General features: G+C 45.6%; 1 protein-coding gene across 5 annotated transcripts in view; it reads right to left on the bottom strand.

The window, feature by feature from the left end:
• The window catches only part of EGFLAM (EGF like, fibronectin type III and laminin G domains), a 201,040-nt gene that overhangs the window by 15,168 nt on the left and 166,876 nt on the right, over nucleotides 1-18,996 (bottom strand). For 3 of the 5 annotated variants that reach the window (XM_030927902.1, XM_030927901.1, XM_030927903.1), the window contains exons 15-18: nucleotides 18,513-18,624; nucleotides 14,461-14,577; nucleotides 11,275-11,455; nucleotides 1,380-1,458 (exon numbers count right to left, since the gene is read on the bottom strand). In XM_030927902.1, coding sequence (XP_030783762.1) covers nucleotides 1,380-1,458; nucleotides 11,275-11,455; nucleotides 14,461-14,577; nucleotides 18,513-18,624 — 489 coding nt within the window. The other 2 variants (XM_030927904.1, XM_010367665.2) reach the window with 2 other exon arrangements.

The following is an 18,996-nucleotide window of genomic DNA, read 5'->3' as shown; positions in this document are numbered from 1 at the left end:
CTGGAATAGATCCTGAACTTGACTTTTACCTGCAGCCTCACATACATGCATTTGTACTGTCACATACACACATACACACACACGCATGTGTACACACACATACACACACACTATGGCACTCAAGGTAGCTGTGGTTTTGGGCCTCATGTCTCTTGCTCTCATGAATCCCCTTTACTCCCCCAAACCACCTGGTAATCTCTCACTAACCCTCAGAGACTGAACGCTTGGGCCCCTTTCACCCTGTCACTGCTTTCTAGGGACTGAATGACCTTCCATTTTTGGAGAGAAAGGGCTGAAGAAGGAGGACAGTCTCTCTTGGCTGGGAATCCATTTTACCTAAGTCCCCATGCCAAGACAACATAGATAAACACAACCTGGGATTAGAGAAGTGAAGCAGTGTCTGCCTGAGGTGTGCTGGGAGTTACCAGGGACATCCAGTGCCCTAGGAGAATTCCTCCCAACCACTTCTGTTCCCTGACAAGTCACCAAACTCCACCCTAAGAACTGGATGTCTTTTGTTTAAAGATTTGCCCTTGTGTGTTAAGATGCAGTCAATCTGAAGAGGCAGGGAAATCCCAGAATGACTGTGTGGGGAGCAGAAAGGGGAATAGCACACTAGAAACCACAAAGAACTGGGGGAAGGGAAAGAAAGAGATAAGGGGCAAACTGAAAGTGCCAAAGACAAGCTTGACCGAGTTGAGGATTTTGCCACGTCAAAGGCTATTCCAAACGAAGAGCAAGGACTCCAGGCCAGGGCTGGGACTTCTGCCACCAGGGGTGAGATGCCATGGCTGTGACTTGGGCATTTCCCTGTATCCACATGAAGAGAGCTGAGAAGCCTCTCACTGAACTGGCCAGAGCCTGAAGGGGACAAGAGACCTTTGCTGATGAAGATGCAAGGTAGGTATGGACCCAGCAGGGAACGGGCTTGGATCTGTCTGTCCTTCTGCTGCTGGCCCAGGTCGGAGCTGCACAGTCCGGCCATGGCACAGCATGGAACTGCCCTTCTCAGAGAATCATAGTCATCACTGAGGCTTTGGGAACATCACATTCTCACTGCTTCTCAAAGCCTGAATACTGGAAACTCTGGGACCAGTCAAGTTGCTCTCTCCAGGCCCTTTGACCAGAAAAATACTGGATTGTTTGTAACAGGGTTATTTGAAAGGCCAATTTCTCAAGTTTAGTTTGTTTTTTGTTTTATTTTGCTCTAGTTTCTATGTTTATTTCATGTTGTGTGTGTTTTTCCCCTGAGGCCAGGGCTGAATGGTCTTCTTTGAGAATTATCTTCTGGCATGAAATATAAGAAAAAGCTCTGAGAAAGATATAGAGAAAAATTTACCCCCAGAAAGCTGAGGAAGGTGCCTGTTGAAGCTTATTACCTCTTCAAGATATCTGGGTTGTCATACGTCAGGTAACTGCGGCCGATAAACTGCGGGATCTCAATGGCTTCTACGATCGCTGGGACAGAACAGAAAAAGGAGGTTACATAGTATGTGGTTCTCTTGGCTCCTGCACTCACACATACAGCAGGAAAACACCCAGCTCCTGGAAATAGGATGTTTAACAATTCATCAACCCCTTCCCTTTGGCCGCATGCATATTCACAGTTGCCCGGCCCCATGGCCTGGGGTTGGCTTCTCCCCCACTTTTCGCTTCTGGGGAAGTCTTGTCCCTGCCACTGGCCTCAACGCTGCTGAGAAGGCCTCACGATGTGCTGAAACTTGAACTGTTTCCAATTATTCTTGGAAGCCAAAGAGCAGGTCTTGGGCCATGTGGGGAGCAGCTGGGGACAACCCCAGATGTTCTCCTAGGGAGGCAGAGAAAACAAATCCCTAAGTAAGGCCCACTAGGATTCTTGAAAGTTAATTTGCTGCAGAACCCTTTAAGTGAGGACTTTGAGAGACTCTAAAGCACTATGAATGAGGCTTGGACTCCTGCATTTCCGATCACTTTCCAGTGTATTTCACAAGATCTTTCGATTTGAAAAGGAATTTCGCTCTTGTTGCCCAGGCTGGAGTGCAATGGCACGATCTTGGCTCACTGCAACTTCCACCTCCTGAGTTCAAGCAATCCTCCTGCCTCAGCCTCTCAAGTAGCTGGGATTACAGGTACCCACCACCAAGTCCGGCTAATTTTTGTACTTTTGGTAGAGACGGGGTTTCACCATGTTGGCCGGACTGGTCTCGAACTCCTGACCTTAGGTGATCCACCTGTCTTGGCCTCCTAAAGTGCTGGGATTACAGGCATGGCCACTGTGCCTGGTCTATTTCACAAGATCTTCACTACAATCTCATGAAGTAGCAGTTAGTATGGGGGAAGGGAAGGGTTGGTTATTCTCACTTTACAGAGGAGAAAGTGAGGAGTAGAAAGCATGGAGGATTTGTCTGAGATCACGTAGTTAAGAGAGCACTAGGCCTTGAACCTGACCGGCTCTTCTTAATTCTGGCTTCCGGCCCCCTCTCAGCTTTCCAATATTTTAGAAATACATTTTCTTCTTCCCAAACTCTCTTTACTTTGTTTTCCTGAGGAATTACCCTTTTATACATAGTTAGCAAAAGAAGATTTTAAGTAGCTGTGTGTGGTGTCACAAACCGGGGATGAGGCTAGGGGATTTCTGCTAGAGAAATAACAACAGTATCTCTTTCCTCTTTGGAAAGATACAGAAATGGTGGTTTAAGGAAATTAAGGTAGAATAAATCTCAAATTCAAAGAAATGTACAAAATGAGGGCAAATAAGAAGGTTTGTAAAACACGTTATAGTTTCACGAAAATACATGGTTGGTACGAAGAAGACACTGAACGAAGGACTCTCCACCCCAGAAAGGAAATGTAGAATTATTTGATACTATGAACAGTCATACAGATTAACCTTCAAACATAAAAAAAGAGCAAAAACAGCAAAGCCGAGGACAATGGGCCCCCAAGTAGAAGTCTCTATGTTGGCAGCTTCCCAGAGCCTTTCATAAAAACCAAAAAATAAAAGAAGAGAGGAAAGAAAACAAGAAAAGCAAAGGATGAAAAAGAAAATTTTGGAGGTAACTACCGAAGAAGTTGCTCTGTGGTTCTCGGAAGCAGCACAGCCCTGGACAAAGGCCTGAGGCTGCAAGGACTTAGCAGGGCCAGAGGTGAAGGGCTCTTGTCACTTACAGTCCAGGGCTGCACCCCCAGCCATTCCCTTCTGACTAAAGGAGGTAGGAGGAAGAGGAGACAAGGAAGGAAAACAGGGAGGAAAAGAGAGTGGGAGGCAAAATGGCAAGAGGATGGGAAAGGAGCCGAGTAGGAAAACAGGTGGGATGAATGAGAAAGAACGGACACTGCAGCAAGAAGAGGAGGGAAGAAAGTGCCCAGGAAGACAACCTGGAGAGAAAGCAGCCACCCGGCAAGGAAGGACGGGAAACAGAAAAGGAAAGAAGGCAGCGCCGGAAAAGGAGGGGAGGGAATGGACCCAGAGGAATAGACAGAAATGTCAGGGAGGAGGAGGACTGGGCAGCAGGTAGGAGTGCAAAAATGGAGGAGGTGGAAGGAAGTTCTCAGCTGGGGCAGCGGGCCCCTCATTCAGGACACCATGGCTGGGAAGGGAGAAGCAGAGAAGATGCAAGCTGAGCCGCGGGGGAGGCCTTCCCGGAGCTAAACGGAACCAAGGAGTCCCTGGTGGGTTCGGTTCACTCCCAGAGGGGAGAGGTACAGCCAGGGCCAGTCTCTGCTGTTGTTGGCCGTGGCGGTGGGCCTGTGGCCAACAGCCTTCTTTCCCCTGAGCTCCTTGCAAGGGTCAGGACGTGCCTGCCACACATCAGCTCTGCACACGAGCTTCCGAGGGAGTCTGTGGGCGCCCCCAGCAGCTGCCGGCTCAGCCCCCAGCTCAGGAGAGAATGTCCTCTGGCCGGCCAGCGGGAAGGCTTCCCACCATGCATAGGCATGTCCCAGCTCCCACACCACTCACCCCGGGTCCCCCTGCATGCGGTTGGCTTGCCCTGGCAGGCCCTGGCCCCAGCCCAGAGCGCTCTCGCAGTCTCTCATAGGACTTACTGTACTTACTATTGAGGCAGTAGTTCCCACACTCTGACCGGTGCCAGCATGAAAGAGAACAGGGAGAATCAGCCTTTCACAGTCCTTGTCAAATCCCAATTACTCTGGTTGCAGATCACTTGAAGCCAGCCTTGTTTCTCTCACAAAGCTCTGCCCGAGGGTCCAGAACGTCCTCTTAGGGAATGTGAATATGAGCCCCGCGGGGAACCACTGGAAATCTCTCCTCAGCATGATTGGCACCCAGCCACCCGCCTCCCTGCCTCAGCTCGGCTTAATGAAGGTGGGGGTGGCAGTGGACCAAGAAGATGTTTGAAATCAGCTGTCTGACACTTCTGAGGCTCCCTCACCTTCCACCGACAATCTGCATTTCTTTTAAATCTAGAGATACAGCTCCTTGCTCAAGAGTTACTTACCTTGTCAATGATTATTACTTTTCTTGGCTCTAGGCTGCGTGTGAAAAAGGAATGATAAGCCAGCTAGCTGCCTCTTCTCTCTCCCTAGTGGAAAATATCGCCCTCATTCCCACCCCATCTCCACTTGCAAGATTCCAGACCCCTGGTTATTTTGTGATTAACAAAGGCAGAGGCACCCTCGAGAAACACTGCAGAATAAAAAAATGGTCAAACTATGCTTCACTTAAGTGACTATATACAGGAACAAATAATCACATCCAAAATCATCACAGCTTGAAGTGACCATTGAGCCCTTTCTGGCTCTTTGTAGTTGGTTTAAATGTTGTAAACATCATTATTATTATTATTATTTTGAGACAGAGTCTTGCTCTGTTGCCCGGGCTGGAGTGCAGTGGCATGACCTCGGCTCACCGCAACCTCCGCCTCCAGGGTTCTAGCCATTCTCCTGCCTCAGCCTTCTGAGTAGCTGGGACTATAGGCATGTACCATCATGCCCGGCTAATTTTTGTATTTTTAGTAGAATTGGGGTTTCGCCATGTTAGCCAGGCTGGTCTCGACCTCCTGACCTCAGGTGATCCACCTGCCTGGGCCTCCCAAAGTGCCGGGATTACAGGTTTGAGCCACTGCGCCTGGCCAACATGATTATATTTTAACCTAACCCTATACCTAATTTTTTTGCTTTTATTGAAAAAAATTTAATTGACACATAATAATTGTACATATTTTTGGGGTACATAGTGATGTTTTGATACTTATATAGTGATCAGATCAGGGTAATTAGTGTATCCATCCCATCTCAAAATGTATCATTTCTTTGTGCTGGGAACACTCAATGTCCTCCTGCTAGTTATTTGAAACTATTTATTATTGTCAACTATAGTCATCCTATAGTGCTTCGGAGCATCAGAACTTATTTCTCCTATCTCCCTGTAATTTTGTATCCTTTAACAAATCTCTTCCTATTCCCCACTTCTCTCTACCATTTCCAGTATACCTAATTTTTTCTACATTGCCTTTTTTCTGTGGCAATAGCCTTACTGATTAGTTGAAATGTGTTTTTTTCATTTTCTTACATTTATACCTAAAAGCCTGTGCCATCTGGTGACACACACACACACACACACACACACACACACACACACACACACAAACACCCCAGTGGACAGCAGCCTCCAAGCCAGAAGCCCTGCAGTCCAGGCAAAGCAAATTTTCCATTTGAGGAACTTGGAATTCCCAATAGACTATAAAGAGTTGGTCAGGTGTGGTGGCTCATGCCTATAATCCCAGCACTTTGGGAGGCCCAGGCGGGTGGATAATCTGAGGTCAGGAGTTCGAGACCAGCCTGGCCAACATGGTGAAACCGTGTCTCAACCAAAAATACAAAAATTAGCCCGGTGTGGCAGGGCATGCCTGTCATCTCAGCTACTCATGAGGCTGAGGCAGGAGAATCGTTTGAACCTGGGAGGCAGAGGCTGCAGTGAGCTGAGATCACGCCACTGCACTCCAGCCTGGGTGACAGAGTTAGACTCTATCTCAAAAAAAAAAAAAAAGAGTTGAAGGGACCAATGTTTCTTTCCCACGTTCACAGGACCTTAGCAAAGGAAAGGGCCCTGTGGGCATGGAAGGCTAACTTCCCCAACAACCAGGGCTCCTCTCAGCAGCATCCTTGATGGATGTCCATCCCGCAGGAGCAAACACTTCCGACAGTGAGCAGCTCACTCTTAGACAAGGTAGCTCACTCCCGTGCTGGACCATTCTACTAGGCACAGAGGTCTTTATTATAGTACGCTGACTATAGCCACAAAGTAAAAACAAACAAAACTTTCCCTAAACTAGCAGCCCTTCAACTATCTGAAGATAAACATCTACATTAAACACCCCCAGATCTCCCATTCTGGGGATGTTTAATGATATACCATCCACAGAAAAGAAATTCCTCTGAATTTGGCTCTTGCAGTTGGTTTAAGTGTTTTCTAAAGGAAGTTATCCTTCGCATTTTAGTGCATAAGTACATCAAAGCATGACTCTAATCATCTTATATTTTTTATGTTTTGAGATAGAGTCTTGCTCTGTCACCCAGTCACCTAGGCTGGAGTGCAGTGGCATGATCTCGGCTCACTGCAAACTCCGCCTCCCGGGTTTAAGTGATTTTCCTGCCTCAGCCTCCCGAGTAGCTGGGATTACAGGCATACACGACCACACCTGGCTAATTTTTGTATTTTTAGTAGAGATAGGGCTTCACCATGTTGCCCAGGCTGGTCCCAAACTCCTGACTTCAGGTGATCCACCCGCCTCAGCCTCCCAAAGTGCTGTAATTACAGGCATGAGCCACCGCGCCTGGCCTGACTCTACTCATCTTAAAAGCATATATTATTATGTGATATCAGAGCATCTGAATGTTTGGTTGTCCTAGGGTTTGTCTTTGCAGGCATTACTAAGCTGCTTCCTCAGCCATAGACATCTTATATGACCATGTGACTGACAAGGAATGTACCTTGCTAGTTTTAAGATGGAGCTGACTTTTAAAATGGTGTCACCCTGGCTCTCCTATGCTCCTGTTTCCCTAACAAAGGTTCAGGAATCTTGGGAACCATCTTAGAATTGTGCTATTACAAAATCCAATTACTAAAGGAGGAAATGACCAGAATGAAGAACTGGGAACAGCCAACATGGTCATTAGCTGAAGGACTGCAGCGAAGGGTCTGGGTATTTGTTTAATGTGTATGTTTGCATGTTTCACTCTTTAATTCATCTGTAAGATAAACACAATTGAAATTTTTTTCCCATATAACAACCCAATTACTTGTGTAACAATAACCTCTCTTTTCCAATTAATTTGAAATGACTTATTTTTAATATATTAAATATACTTTTAACATATTAAATATATTAAAATAATTAATATATTAAAATTTTATGTTTAGTATTAAATATTAACATATTGTTAATATAATTTAGTATTTAAAATCAAATATTAATATATTAATATTAAATATAAAATTTAGTATACTAATTTTCAATACATTAAATGATATAAAATTTAATATATTAAATTACATTAAAGAGAAATTCCCTTTAGTATGCATAATTTATGTGTTTTATTAATTTGTGGTTTATATACGGAGTTTTCTTATATTTGCAGAAGCTTTTTTTTATATATACACTGGACCCAAAAACAAAAAAATCACCCAAATCAGACCCTGGAACGTGATGTTACTCAACTAAACACAACATAAATGCCCTAAATGTTGCATGTGTGGTAGGTCAGTATTGATCAGGCAGCACTGGATACTTAAGGACTGTGCACCCCGATGAGTACATGCGCTAAGCCTAGCTTTGTCTCAACAGCTGTTGGCTGTCTTGTGCGGGGCCACCTGCTATAGAGAAACACCGCCATCTAGTGGCCTGTGGGATCCTACACAGTCTGAATTGAAGCTGTTCTAGTAACACAGGGAAGGGAAGGGCCAAAGCTTAGTTTCCCAGGTGACTTGTCCACTATTGACTGGGAGAACCCAGAGAAAACATCTGCGCCCTGCATTCACCTCTTAGACACTCAGAGCATGGCAAAGGCTCTGAGAAATTCTGCAGAAGTGAGAGAATTGTCTGTTTACTCAGGATTATCCAAATGTATTTCACCATAGAAGCCTCCTCCCATTTTGTGTACGTGAATGCGTGTGTGTGTGTATGTGTGTGTACAAAGCAGCGATTAATATTCCTCAGAACTTAGTTTTTTACATGTGCTTTGTGAAATTCTTCTAGAACATTTTAGTAACTTACTTAGATACACAAGCTCTGAGGAACTGGGACACAAGATGGGTCCACTTGGATGCAAGTAAAGAAAAAAGGAAAGAAATCTCTAAATATGCAAGTAATTTTTGATGGGGAAGACCTTGTTGAGAAAAAAAGGGGCCTAGGTGTTGGGGTAATGCATAGGGTGCTGAGGTTTAGGGTGGGGAAGATGCCTGAAAGTCAAACCTACCAATTGGAAGGCGAGAGGACCCCCAAGGTCAAACCTTATGTTTTTTCTTGGCACCGGAAGTCATGGCTGGGAGTAAGAAGAACGTCTGGCTTCTGTCCTGGTGGGTCTTGAAGGTGGGACAGACAGGTTTGAGTTTCTGCAGTGGCCACTGCTACAGGAAGCCTGTGGCATGCCAAGAGCCTCTCAGATGCTTAGTGGGAGCTCGGTGCACCCCTCGGTCTGGGTCAGGCTCTCCTGTTCCTGCCTTCAGCCTCACAGGGAAAAGTGGGGGCCCTGAAACCACCATGTAGTCTAAGTGCCTGGAACTGCTCCAGGATTTGTCTGAGTTTCTGGCCCCTGCTCTCCTGGGTTACCAAGAGGTGGGAACAAGTGTAAAATTGTCCAACTACAGCCCTTGTGGAACTCACTTGCCACACTATCTGATGCAGCTGAAAAGACCCAGACTCACTGACGATCCAGAAAATGAAATTCCTCATGAAGAAAGGCCCTTTGGTATGGACTGGATGAGGCCTGATGCTGGTTATTTCTATACCATTTTACTCCATGTAAAAGGACTGGTTTAACTTCTGTAGGAATACTGGGAACAGGTTCTTGCTTTTAAAACATGGTTTGATTATGAGGCAGAAAAAAACTCCAACTTTGAAATATATGAGGCTAAAAATCACCTTGCTGAATGAGACAGGATTCTTTCTGACAACCAAAGATGGCTTCTCACCATTCTTTGTCTTTCAAACCAAGGATTTACCCAAACTTTCTATGTATTCTCTTGCATCTCTATGGAACAACATAATTGCCCATTTCTTTTCCTTTTCTTTCCAATCTTTACAATGGGACTAAATGCTTTCCCCAATATTAAAGCAGTTGGCATGGCAACTGCCCACAATTGGGACCTGCTGGAGCCTGGAAAAATTGTTGCAGAGCCCCGTTAATCCTCTCCAGTCATTATGATGGGAGAGGAAATTATGGCATAGGGGCCATACCTCTGATATATGAACCTTCTTAGGATTTGCAAAGGATGCCATCTTCCCAGAAGCAGTATCTTGATTTCAAAACACAATCAGATACTGATTCAACGTGGAGGGTGACTGCTGGCTCATCTGGATTCCAATCCTGGTTCTAGACTGCTTTGCAGGAAAAGAGGCCCCAGTGTCCTGCAGTTCCCTCTGCCATCATCCATTCTCACAGATCTTGCCAGATCCAGGTGCTCACTGGGATCTGCCCCAACCTTCTGGTAAGATTTGCTTCTCATTGAATCTGAACCTATAGTTACAAAGCTATAAATGTGAGCACTTTATCTCTGTTATGGCTGATGTTCTGCACCAGGAAATGAGGGCTAACAAGATCACACATTATCCTTTCTTTCTCCCTTTCATTTCCAATGCTAAATGTTCATCTAAGTCTGGGATTTATATATTGATCATTAATGTTAGATATAAGGCAGGTATGAACTCGAAGCTCCTGTGGTAAAATTGGAGACTTAGGAAATTCAAACACTGATGTGTGAAATCCAAACCCAATTTTCCGAATGAATGAGCCACTCCAGCTAAATCTCTGCAAGTACAACCTATTAGCTAAACAGCAATTTGCTTGTTAGGATTATAATCAGGGTAATTCACAAATGAATCAATTACTCTTCCTTGTTAAAAATACATTTCATGATTTGCCATGTAGATTTCAAAATTCATTTAAATATAAGAAATACTACTAAGTCTTTCAATTGGCACATTGGCATCTTTCATATTTTCCAAGACTGCTGCAGAATGACTTCTCCTACCATTCCATATACCAACATAACTACCTGTAATTTATAGTTCTCCTCTAAGTCCTAATTCTGATAAAAATCAAGAACCTGGAAATAGGAAAGACAGTGCACGTTCCTTCAGAGGCTCATTGCTTTATTTCCTCCAGGTTTTTGTTTTTTTTTTAAAGTTCTTGGGCAGGTGAGGCCACACTGAGACTGAAAAACGAAGGCCCAACATGATGGATATATGTGGGAAGCCTCTTCTAGATACCAGGGCCATGTCCTCCATTTCGCATAAGCAGGTACAAAGAGCAAGTCCAGCAGGGTCTCATGGTCTATGACCTGCCCTGGCTTTCAGTCTAGGGCAAGATGGAAACTGAGTAGCCCACAGCACCTGCTAATGGATTTTATTTTTCTCCCCATGAATAATAATGACCAGTATTGGTTGGTTGCTTGAGTACTTACCAGGCCCTCTTCTAAATGCTCTGGATACATTGTCTCATTTAGTCAACACCACAACCCTCTGTGTTAGACACACAATAACACTGCTATTATTATTCCCATTTTACAGTTGAGAAAACTGAGGCAAAGCAATTTGATAGTCTAGAAAATAGCACTATACAGAAGGCTATGCATACTTTAGTTTGGAGCAACTAATGTGTAATTTGTGTTTTTGCATATTGGGCAAGGTTTCTTTTATACAGCACTCACAGACAGGGGTCAAAATATTCATCAGTCTACAAAGCATAGGCATCCATCTATCAGGACAGGCTCCAGGCGTGGCTGAGGCGCAAAAGTTCTGGAAATCCCTACTCTGTTGTGAGTTAACTCTTAGGTTGCTAGACCATGAAGCGATTCTCAAGGAAGGAGCCAGGGCAAAGGGTGGGAAACCTATTTATCCACTGTTAGCAGAAGTATTTCAGCATTTAATTCTTATTAAGGAATTATGGTAGTTTATAAGTAATCATCTAATAAGGTATTGAAATAATTGATCAAAATAACCAGTATGGCTGTACCACTGTTACAACTCTCCCATTAAGAGTTGTGGTCCCCCAGTTGACTGCCCATTCCCTCCACTCCCTCCAGGGAGCTGTGCCTCAGACCCCTGAGCGTACCTTTCTGGCAGTGAAGCCCCTCAAAGCCCAAGGGGCAGTCACAGTCATAGCCCTCCTTCCTGGGCCGGCAGCTGCCCCCATGGGCACAAGGGGCCCTCACGCAGGGGTGGGCCGCATTCTCCACATTCACTCCGGAGGTGAAGTCATGTTTCACGTGGATGGTTCGGTCGTTCAGGATGATCTTGGGAGAGAAAAACGTAAAGAAATTCAGGAATTGAGAAACATCTTTGTAGTCTTCTAAAGCTTCCCTTAGCACATTAACCTGAGCTACACATACGGAGATTAAACAAAAAATTTTTTAAGTCCAGTTTCTACTTTTTCTTTTTTTCTGAGATGGAGTCTTGCTCTGTTGCCCAGGCTAGAGTGCAGTAGCACAGTCTTGGCTCCCTGCAACTTCTGCCTCCTGGGTTCAAGAACTTCTTCTGCCTCAACCTCCCAAGTAGCTGGAATTAGAGGCACCTGCCACCACGCCTGGCTAATTTTTGTGTTTTTAGTAGAGATGCGGTTTCACTATATTGGTCAGGCTGGTCTCGAACTCCTGACCTCAGGTGATCCACCCGCCTCAGCCTCCCAAAGCGCTGGCATTACAAGCGTGAACCACCGTGCCCGGCCCAGTTTCTACTTTTAGAGTCTTGGCATCTACGCAGGAGCTGAAGTGATCTCAAGTTGATCCACTTGGGAGAATCTGCGGAGTGAAGCGCTCCTCTGGTTCCAGAAGACTGGCCACTCGATTAGGTTGTAAAGAAGTCCCAAGAACTACAAAGTTCAGGATTTCAACCCAGTTGCACATTAGAACCACCTGGGGGGCTCTTAAGAAATACTAATGCCCAGACCCGCCCATTCCCATTGAACCAGAATCTCTGAAGGTGAGACCAAGTTGTCAGTAACTTTAAAAAGTTTTTGAGAGTCACCTCAGAAGATGCAGCTGAGGTTGGGAGACACTGGTATATAAAGGAGAGCGAGGAGAGTACAAAACACAGTGTTACGGAGGCGGAGGTCAAACAGGGCACCCTGGCTCCCGGTGGCTGTGGAATCCAGAGACACTTCCTAGTGTACTCCTGTATGTTTCCAACTAATGTTCTCAAGAAGTCTCCTAAAATTTCATGAGCTGGACCCCCCCGATTGTCCCACTCACTCCTGCCATCCTCCTTCCCTGACGTTCCTGAATCCCCTCCCTCCGCACATTCCCTTCCCCACTTAAGAAACAAAAGTGAAACACAGGTCACATTCTTTACCACCCTGTACATGGATTTACTGGCGCTCAAGAGCTCCCTTGCACCTTCTGCCCTGCAATGTGACTCTAGTGAAACTGACAAATTATGAGGAAGGGCTACCTGGTACCCCAGCCCCCAATAAATGGATCCAACGTTACCAGCCCTTGATTCAGAATATGGATTTACTTTGAACTATTGCTGGCTTTGCAGAACTTGGAGACAGAAAGAACACCTCCCAGGGGAATCCCCACTGCCCAGGGGTTATAAGACGTTAGCAATGGCACTTCCTGCCACGAATCTAAGCTTCCAAAGGCTTGCCTGGCCCTTGGAGAGCACTGGGAGAGTTGAGAGAAAACTCTTCCCCAGTCCTGAATCTGAGAAGCTGCTAGAAAGTAGGCAGGATCCTTCTACAATCTCCTCCTTCATGCTGCAAGTGAAGGACCATAAGACTGCATAATATGTGCTGAGACAAGCCAAGAACAGCACTGTTCACTACAGCACATGGCCAAGCCCATGAATCAGGCAGGAGAGGGTGGTCCTTCTAGCAGGAGATAGGGAGAGGGTTGTGTGTACTGGGTGAAGGGGAGGGCACAGCCTGAGAAGAGTGGGCAGAGGATGGATAATGTCTTGGCATCCCAGCTTGTTTCCTAGGTGAGAATTTGAAACACCTGGTTAAGCATGGCCAAACCCACTCATGGGGGAGAATGGTCTGAACTAAGGTGTCACATACCTCAAAGTTCAGTAACAAAGGGAAACACATGACTGTCAGCAAATGTTGACTGGGCCTGACACTGTGATGGGAGATAAGATGGCCACAGCCCCAGGGGCCCTTTTCAGTGAGAGGAGGGACTCTTTCATCATTCCTCCTTCACCTTAGCCTCCCTCATGCTCCATCAGGATCCTTTAGCCACCATTGGTCACGAAAGGAAAATAGGACGAAGCTAATATCCAAGAACTAAACATGCTTTTCTTTAGATACTTGTTCTCCCAGTGTTCAGTGGTTCTGCCCACCTGGGCTGGGGAGTCAAGCAGGTCTGTTGCAGACAGAGCATGTCTTCATAACCACAGAGATCATGGGCAGCCCCATGAGAAGGAATAAAAGACAGAGAGCAGGCCAGAAGCATTGGCTCACGCCTGTAATCTCAGCACTTTGGGAGGCCAAGGTGGGCAGATCACAAGGTCAGGAGTTTGAGACCAGCCTGGCCAACATGGTGAAAGCCCATCTCTGCTAAAAATACAAAAATTAGCCAGACGTGGTGGCAGGTGCCTGTAATCCCAGCTATTCGGGAGGCTGAGGCAGGAGAATCTCCTGAATCCAGGAGGTGGAGGTTGCAGTGAGCCGAGATCACGCCACTGCGTTCCAGCCTGGGCGACAGAGTGAGATTCGGTCTTAAAAAAAAAAAAAAAGACAGAGAGCAGGGGAGCAGGGGAGTCAGTATCTTTTACTGAATTTTTTTTTTTTTTTTTCCTGAACCTTCTAGGGAAAAACTCTTGATGCTCTTAAGAGCTTGGTTACATGATCAATGAACACCAACTGCTAAAGTGTGGGGGTGGGGATGAGCACTGGCTCTAATGTTGAGCAACCTGCAAAGTACCACCAAAGGGAAGTGCAGAGCCAAGGTTGCTGTTCACCTCCATCCACTTCCTTCCCTACTGTGGAAGTATCTGCAGACACCTGATGCCATTTCACTCCCTCAGCAGTCCTAATATTGTTTGGTAGATTTGCTGTAAAAATTCATCATCACCAAGTAGCATTCATGGAATGTCTGCTGGGCATAGACCCAGGAGCAGATGTTATAAGAAAGTGAGGTTGGAAAGCCATGCTGCGGGCATTAAAATATAAAATCTTAAAAATGTTAAAACTTTCTCAAAGTGTCTTTCTTGGGTGCAGCAGATGACACTGATCGCAATCCTCACTTTCATTGTCCACAGTCTGGGTGGCCCAGTAAACATGAGGAAGAGATGCCTGTACCTTCTGGATGCTCCCGCTGAAAGGCTTCAGGACACCTGAATTCTTCTTCACATCATCATAATTGGGGACTCCGCCAACAAAAATGTCTGTGTTGCACTTAATCTGTGTGAAGCCTCCCTGCCAAGAGATTAAAAACAAAGCATGGTATAACTTTAAAACAGATGTTCAAAATGATCAAATGTGTCTCCAGTTCCCTGTTGTGGAACAAAATGGTAGACAGAGCCTCAAGCCCCACACGACAATCTGTCTACACATTGGCTTCACTCTCACAGTGTTTCTCATCGCTACTTACCACCTGCCTGCATGTTGGTGAAAGTCTTCGTGTTTCTGAGACTTCGTTTCATTGTCTGCAAAATGGGAGTCATTGTATCTACCTCATAGCTATGTCATGATGACTGTGGCAGACTGCACTACTGTTCACAGGTACCCTCCCCACAGGAAGATTGCCTCCAACCTGTCGGCTGGCTCAGATGAGCTTGTGTGACTTCCTATAGCCAATAAAACACGAGTAAAAGAGAAAAGAATCACTTCTGGGCAGAGGCTTTCAGAGCCGGAGAGTAGTTCACCATGCTCTTTTCTCCTTCCCTCTGTTCCTTCAGCCCGGATCTCAGATTAGAGCTAAGCTAACCATTGGTGGGTATGTATCATGAGTGAGAAATAAACCCTTAAATTTGAGAGCTCTGGGAATGAACACACTTTAGATAATGTTAAGTTATTATTTCCTTTGATTTACAATAAAATAAATACAAATAGTAGCAGCTTTGATCATTTATTTAACAAATATTATTGGGCACTTACTATAATATGCCCCATCTACCATGTTAAGTGCTGGACAAACAGCAGAAAATAAGAAAGACCCAGTCCCTGCCCTGCAGGGGTTTACGCAAGTAGGGAATACAGACAAGCGAAAGAGCAGGTGAGATCAGCCCTGGGAAGAACTGTACAGGTGGCTATGGGTGCACCGGGGTGCTGGACAAGGGAGTCTCATATGCTACCCTAGACACAGGGAGTCGGGGAGGTGGTCAAGGAAGAGTTAACATTGTAGAAACTGGAAGACATTGGGGCTTAGAGGGAATGTGAGTATAAGGCACAGGCGAGAAGGGGCCAGAGCATGCAGGGCCTTATACGCCACATTAGGAACATGAACTTTACCCAAAAAAACAGTGAGATTTAAGCAGGAGAGAGAGAGGTCTGTGCTTTGGAAGATCATTGGCCAGAAGGAGGAGAATGAATCTGGGGTCATGTCAAGGGTAAAGAAGACGAGACAGGCGAGCCATGGAGGGGGAAGCTCTGTTTATCTTAGGGAGCGCCCACAGTGGCTGGGTCCAGCCAGGTAGCCCAGGGAAATTTCAATTAGGTTAACTGACCGAAGTGCCTTCTGTCAATAGCCTTCAGGCAGCTTTGAGGGTTCTTACTTAACTAGGAGGTTATCAAAGAATCATAAAGGCTTTCAGGAATTCTTGTGGCCCAGAAGAATACTGAACCAGTCAGGAACTGTCACCATAAACCCACAGGCATCTTTCTCTTGTCATTGCTCTTACCCAAAAGCTAAAATAAGATGGAAAGAGGAAAGGAGGAAGGACACAGGGTCAAGGAGGTTTCAGAGCAGCTGGCTGCTAGGAAAAAAAACTGCATTATGGCTGTGTCCAGCAGCGGGGCCTCGTGGAGTGAGGAGCAGTTCCTTTTGGCTGCTCATCAAAATCCTCGTCCAACACTCTCCTGCTGACAAGTGGAAGGGCTGCAGCTGCCATGCCCAAGGGGGACCGCAGGAGAGAAGCAAACAGACCCCACCAAAGCCAGGCCTGCTCTGCAGTGAGGGGTTTTATGTCTGGATCCTACACTTTGGCTTGGCTGGAAGCAGTTTGCAAAGCTGAGCAAACCTCCGGGCTGGAGTTTCCTGAAAGTCTCAGAAGCACTGCTCTCCCATGCGTCTTGCATAGTCAGACCCAAGCCCAGGCTTCTGATATTTCTCAGTGCTGCCAACTGAGCAGCCTGGTGGTCAGGCTTAGTCTGCGCACAGGCTCTTAGGTGCTTAGGTCCTGGGTTAGCCCCTCAAAGTGTACTCTAACCCCTGCCCTCATCTGTCTCTGAGCTCTAAGACCACTGCCCTGTCAGTCACACTTCGAACATGATATGGACAGTGGGGGAACAGAATTCCTTGTGGAAAAGACTTGATGAAGGTTTAGCATATGGAGATCAGGCATTGGCCTTCCCACTCCTGGCTCACAGTAGACTCAGCAGAACGTCCCTCCAATGCACACACCAAAGCCACACCTTCCTGTGGGTTCCTTTTGCTTTTCTTTTGCTTTAAAACTCCAGTCAGCTCCATTCACCCACATGCCACCAAAGGTCAAAAAGTCAAAATGGAGGGTGCAGGTGCCACCATATTGGCTTCATGCTCTTTTGCTGATGTGCAGTGATAGAAACTCTGAGGTGTGGTTTTTACCTATGTGTCATCTCTTAAATCCTAATAGTAAATGAAGCGTCCTGAAGAGTAACTTATTTATAATCATGGACCCTGCCCCTACTGTTTACAAACGTTCCCATCCTCAGCTTTTGTTCCTGTTTTACAGATGTTTGCAACTAAGATCTAGAGAGATATAATTGAATTTATATCATTAAACCAACAGCCAGCCAGGTGCATTCTTGTGAGCTTCTAATTCTGTCTTGGAGTAAAGTCGGCGGTTAGAATGTTCTGGATTGCACCAGAATTGACTTCGGTTCTCCATTTAAAGTAAATTTCCCTTCATCTCTTCCTGTCTTCCCTCCCTCTCCCTTCCTGCCTTCCACAGATATATATGGAGCATTTTCTAGGTGTGAAGGGTGCCCACCTCTTGACACAGAACCCAATTTGGGATTCCCCTCACTCCCAAGGAGGTCCAACTGGTTCCAGTTGGTCCTCCCACTGCAGCAGCCCCTCAGGCTGGCTTCTGGACATATGTGACCCTCTTTCTTCTCTCTCCAATCAAGTACCTCTTTCCCCAGCAAAAGTCCCTTTTCCTTCCTTTTCTTTTTTCTACTAGTCTATTTGCTTATTAGTATACCCAAATTTGTCAATGTCCTTTGCAAATCTTCCTTTGCGCAGAATGAAAACTGGTGGGAAGTAAGATATTGGCAAATCTAAAGTCCCCTCTATTTTTGAGGAACTGTAAACTGTGTGTGTGTTTGCAGAATCCTAGCAGGCTATAGTTTAAAGCAAATCTCCCTGACTTCCTCCTAAAAATGTTATTTTTCTTTGTATATGACCTTGGAATTAAAATCATGGAGGAAACTTATAATCTTGAGTAGAAATCCTATCCTCTTGATTCCATAACCATACACTATTCACTACCACCACCACTACTATTACTACTACTACTACTACTACTACTACTACTACTACTACTACTGCTGCTGCTGCTGCTGCTGCTGCTGCTGCTGCTACTACTAAGTAAAGCTATTTAGTGCTGACCTGGCATCAGGTACTGCTGTTTTTTACATGTATAATTCTTTTAATTCACACAACAACTCTGTGAAGTAGGCACTATTATCATCACCATTATCCCCACTGATAAGAGGATAATGCTGAGACAAGAAAAACAATCTTGGTAGGTCAAGTAACCAGAATGAGCTCACACCACTGGTAAGTAATTGAGCCAGATTTTGAGCCCCAGGAGTCTGGACTCACAGCCCATTCTTGTCAGGCCTCCCCCATGCACCATGGGCCCTACCCCAGAGTCCGTGTTCTTACCTACTACCTGGTGCAGCTGATAAGAACAAAGATGGAGGTGGGAGGTGAAGAGGTGAAAGGCAATTTTGTAAGTGCTAAACGTATTGGGTGTCAACTCACTTAATCCTCACAACAACTCTATGAGGCCCATACTATTATTATCCCCATTTATAGCTAAGTGATAGAAAAGTTAAGTAATTTGCCCAATGGGGAGCTGGGATTCACACAGGCACTGAAGTCCATGTACTTAACCACAACACTGTGCTGCTTTTGTACCAAGACAGGCAGAAAACAGTACTCTGGCTCACACTAACCATCAAGAGAAAAGGTGTGCTGTTCTTACCTCTGCCATTCCCTCCACTACCTTCTGTTTATCCACCTGTAAGATTCCATTCTTTGCTGTGCGAGATACACGAAGCTCGTGCCAGTTGCCTAGGGTGAGGGGATCTTCACTCCTGTGGAAGGAAGATGTGATATTAATTTTATGTATCAAGTTGATTAGGATAAGGAATGCCCAGATAGCTGGTAGAACATTATTTCTGGGTGTGTCTGTGAGTGTGTTTCTGGAAGAAATGAGCATCTGAATCAGGAGACTTAGTAAAGATCTGCCCTCATCAACCTGGGCAAGCATCATGCAATCTGCAGAGGCTCTGAACTGAACAAAAAGGAAGAGGAGTGGGGATGTGCTCTCTCTTCTTGAGCTGGGACATCCATCTTCTCTGACCCCGAGCTTCGATGTTGGTTCTTTGGTCTTCAGACTTGGACCAAGACTTACATCATCAGCTTCTTGGTACTTGGGCCTTTGACTTGGACTGGGACGGACATCA

This window comes from Rhinopithecus roxellana, chromosome 3, assembly GCF_007565055.1.
Source record: "Rhinopithecus roxellana isolate Shanxi Qingling chromosome 3, ASM756505v1, whole genome shotgun sequence".
Classification (NCBI taxonomy): Eukaryota; Metazoa; Chordata; class Mammalia; order Primates; family Cercopithecidae; genus Rhinopithecus; species Rhinopithecus roxellana.
The sequence above is the reverse complement of the archived record's forward strand: the minus strand, read 5'-3'. Positions and strand labels throughout refer to the sequence as shown.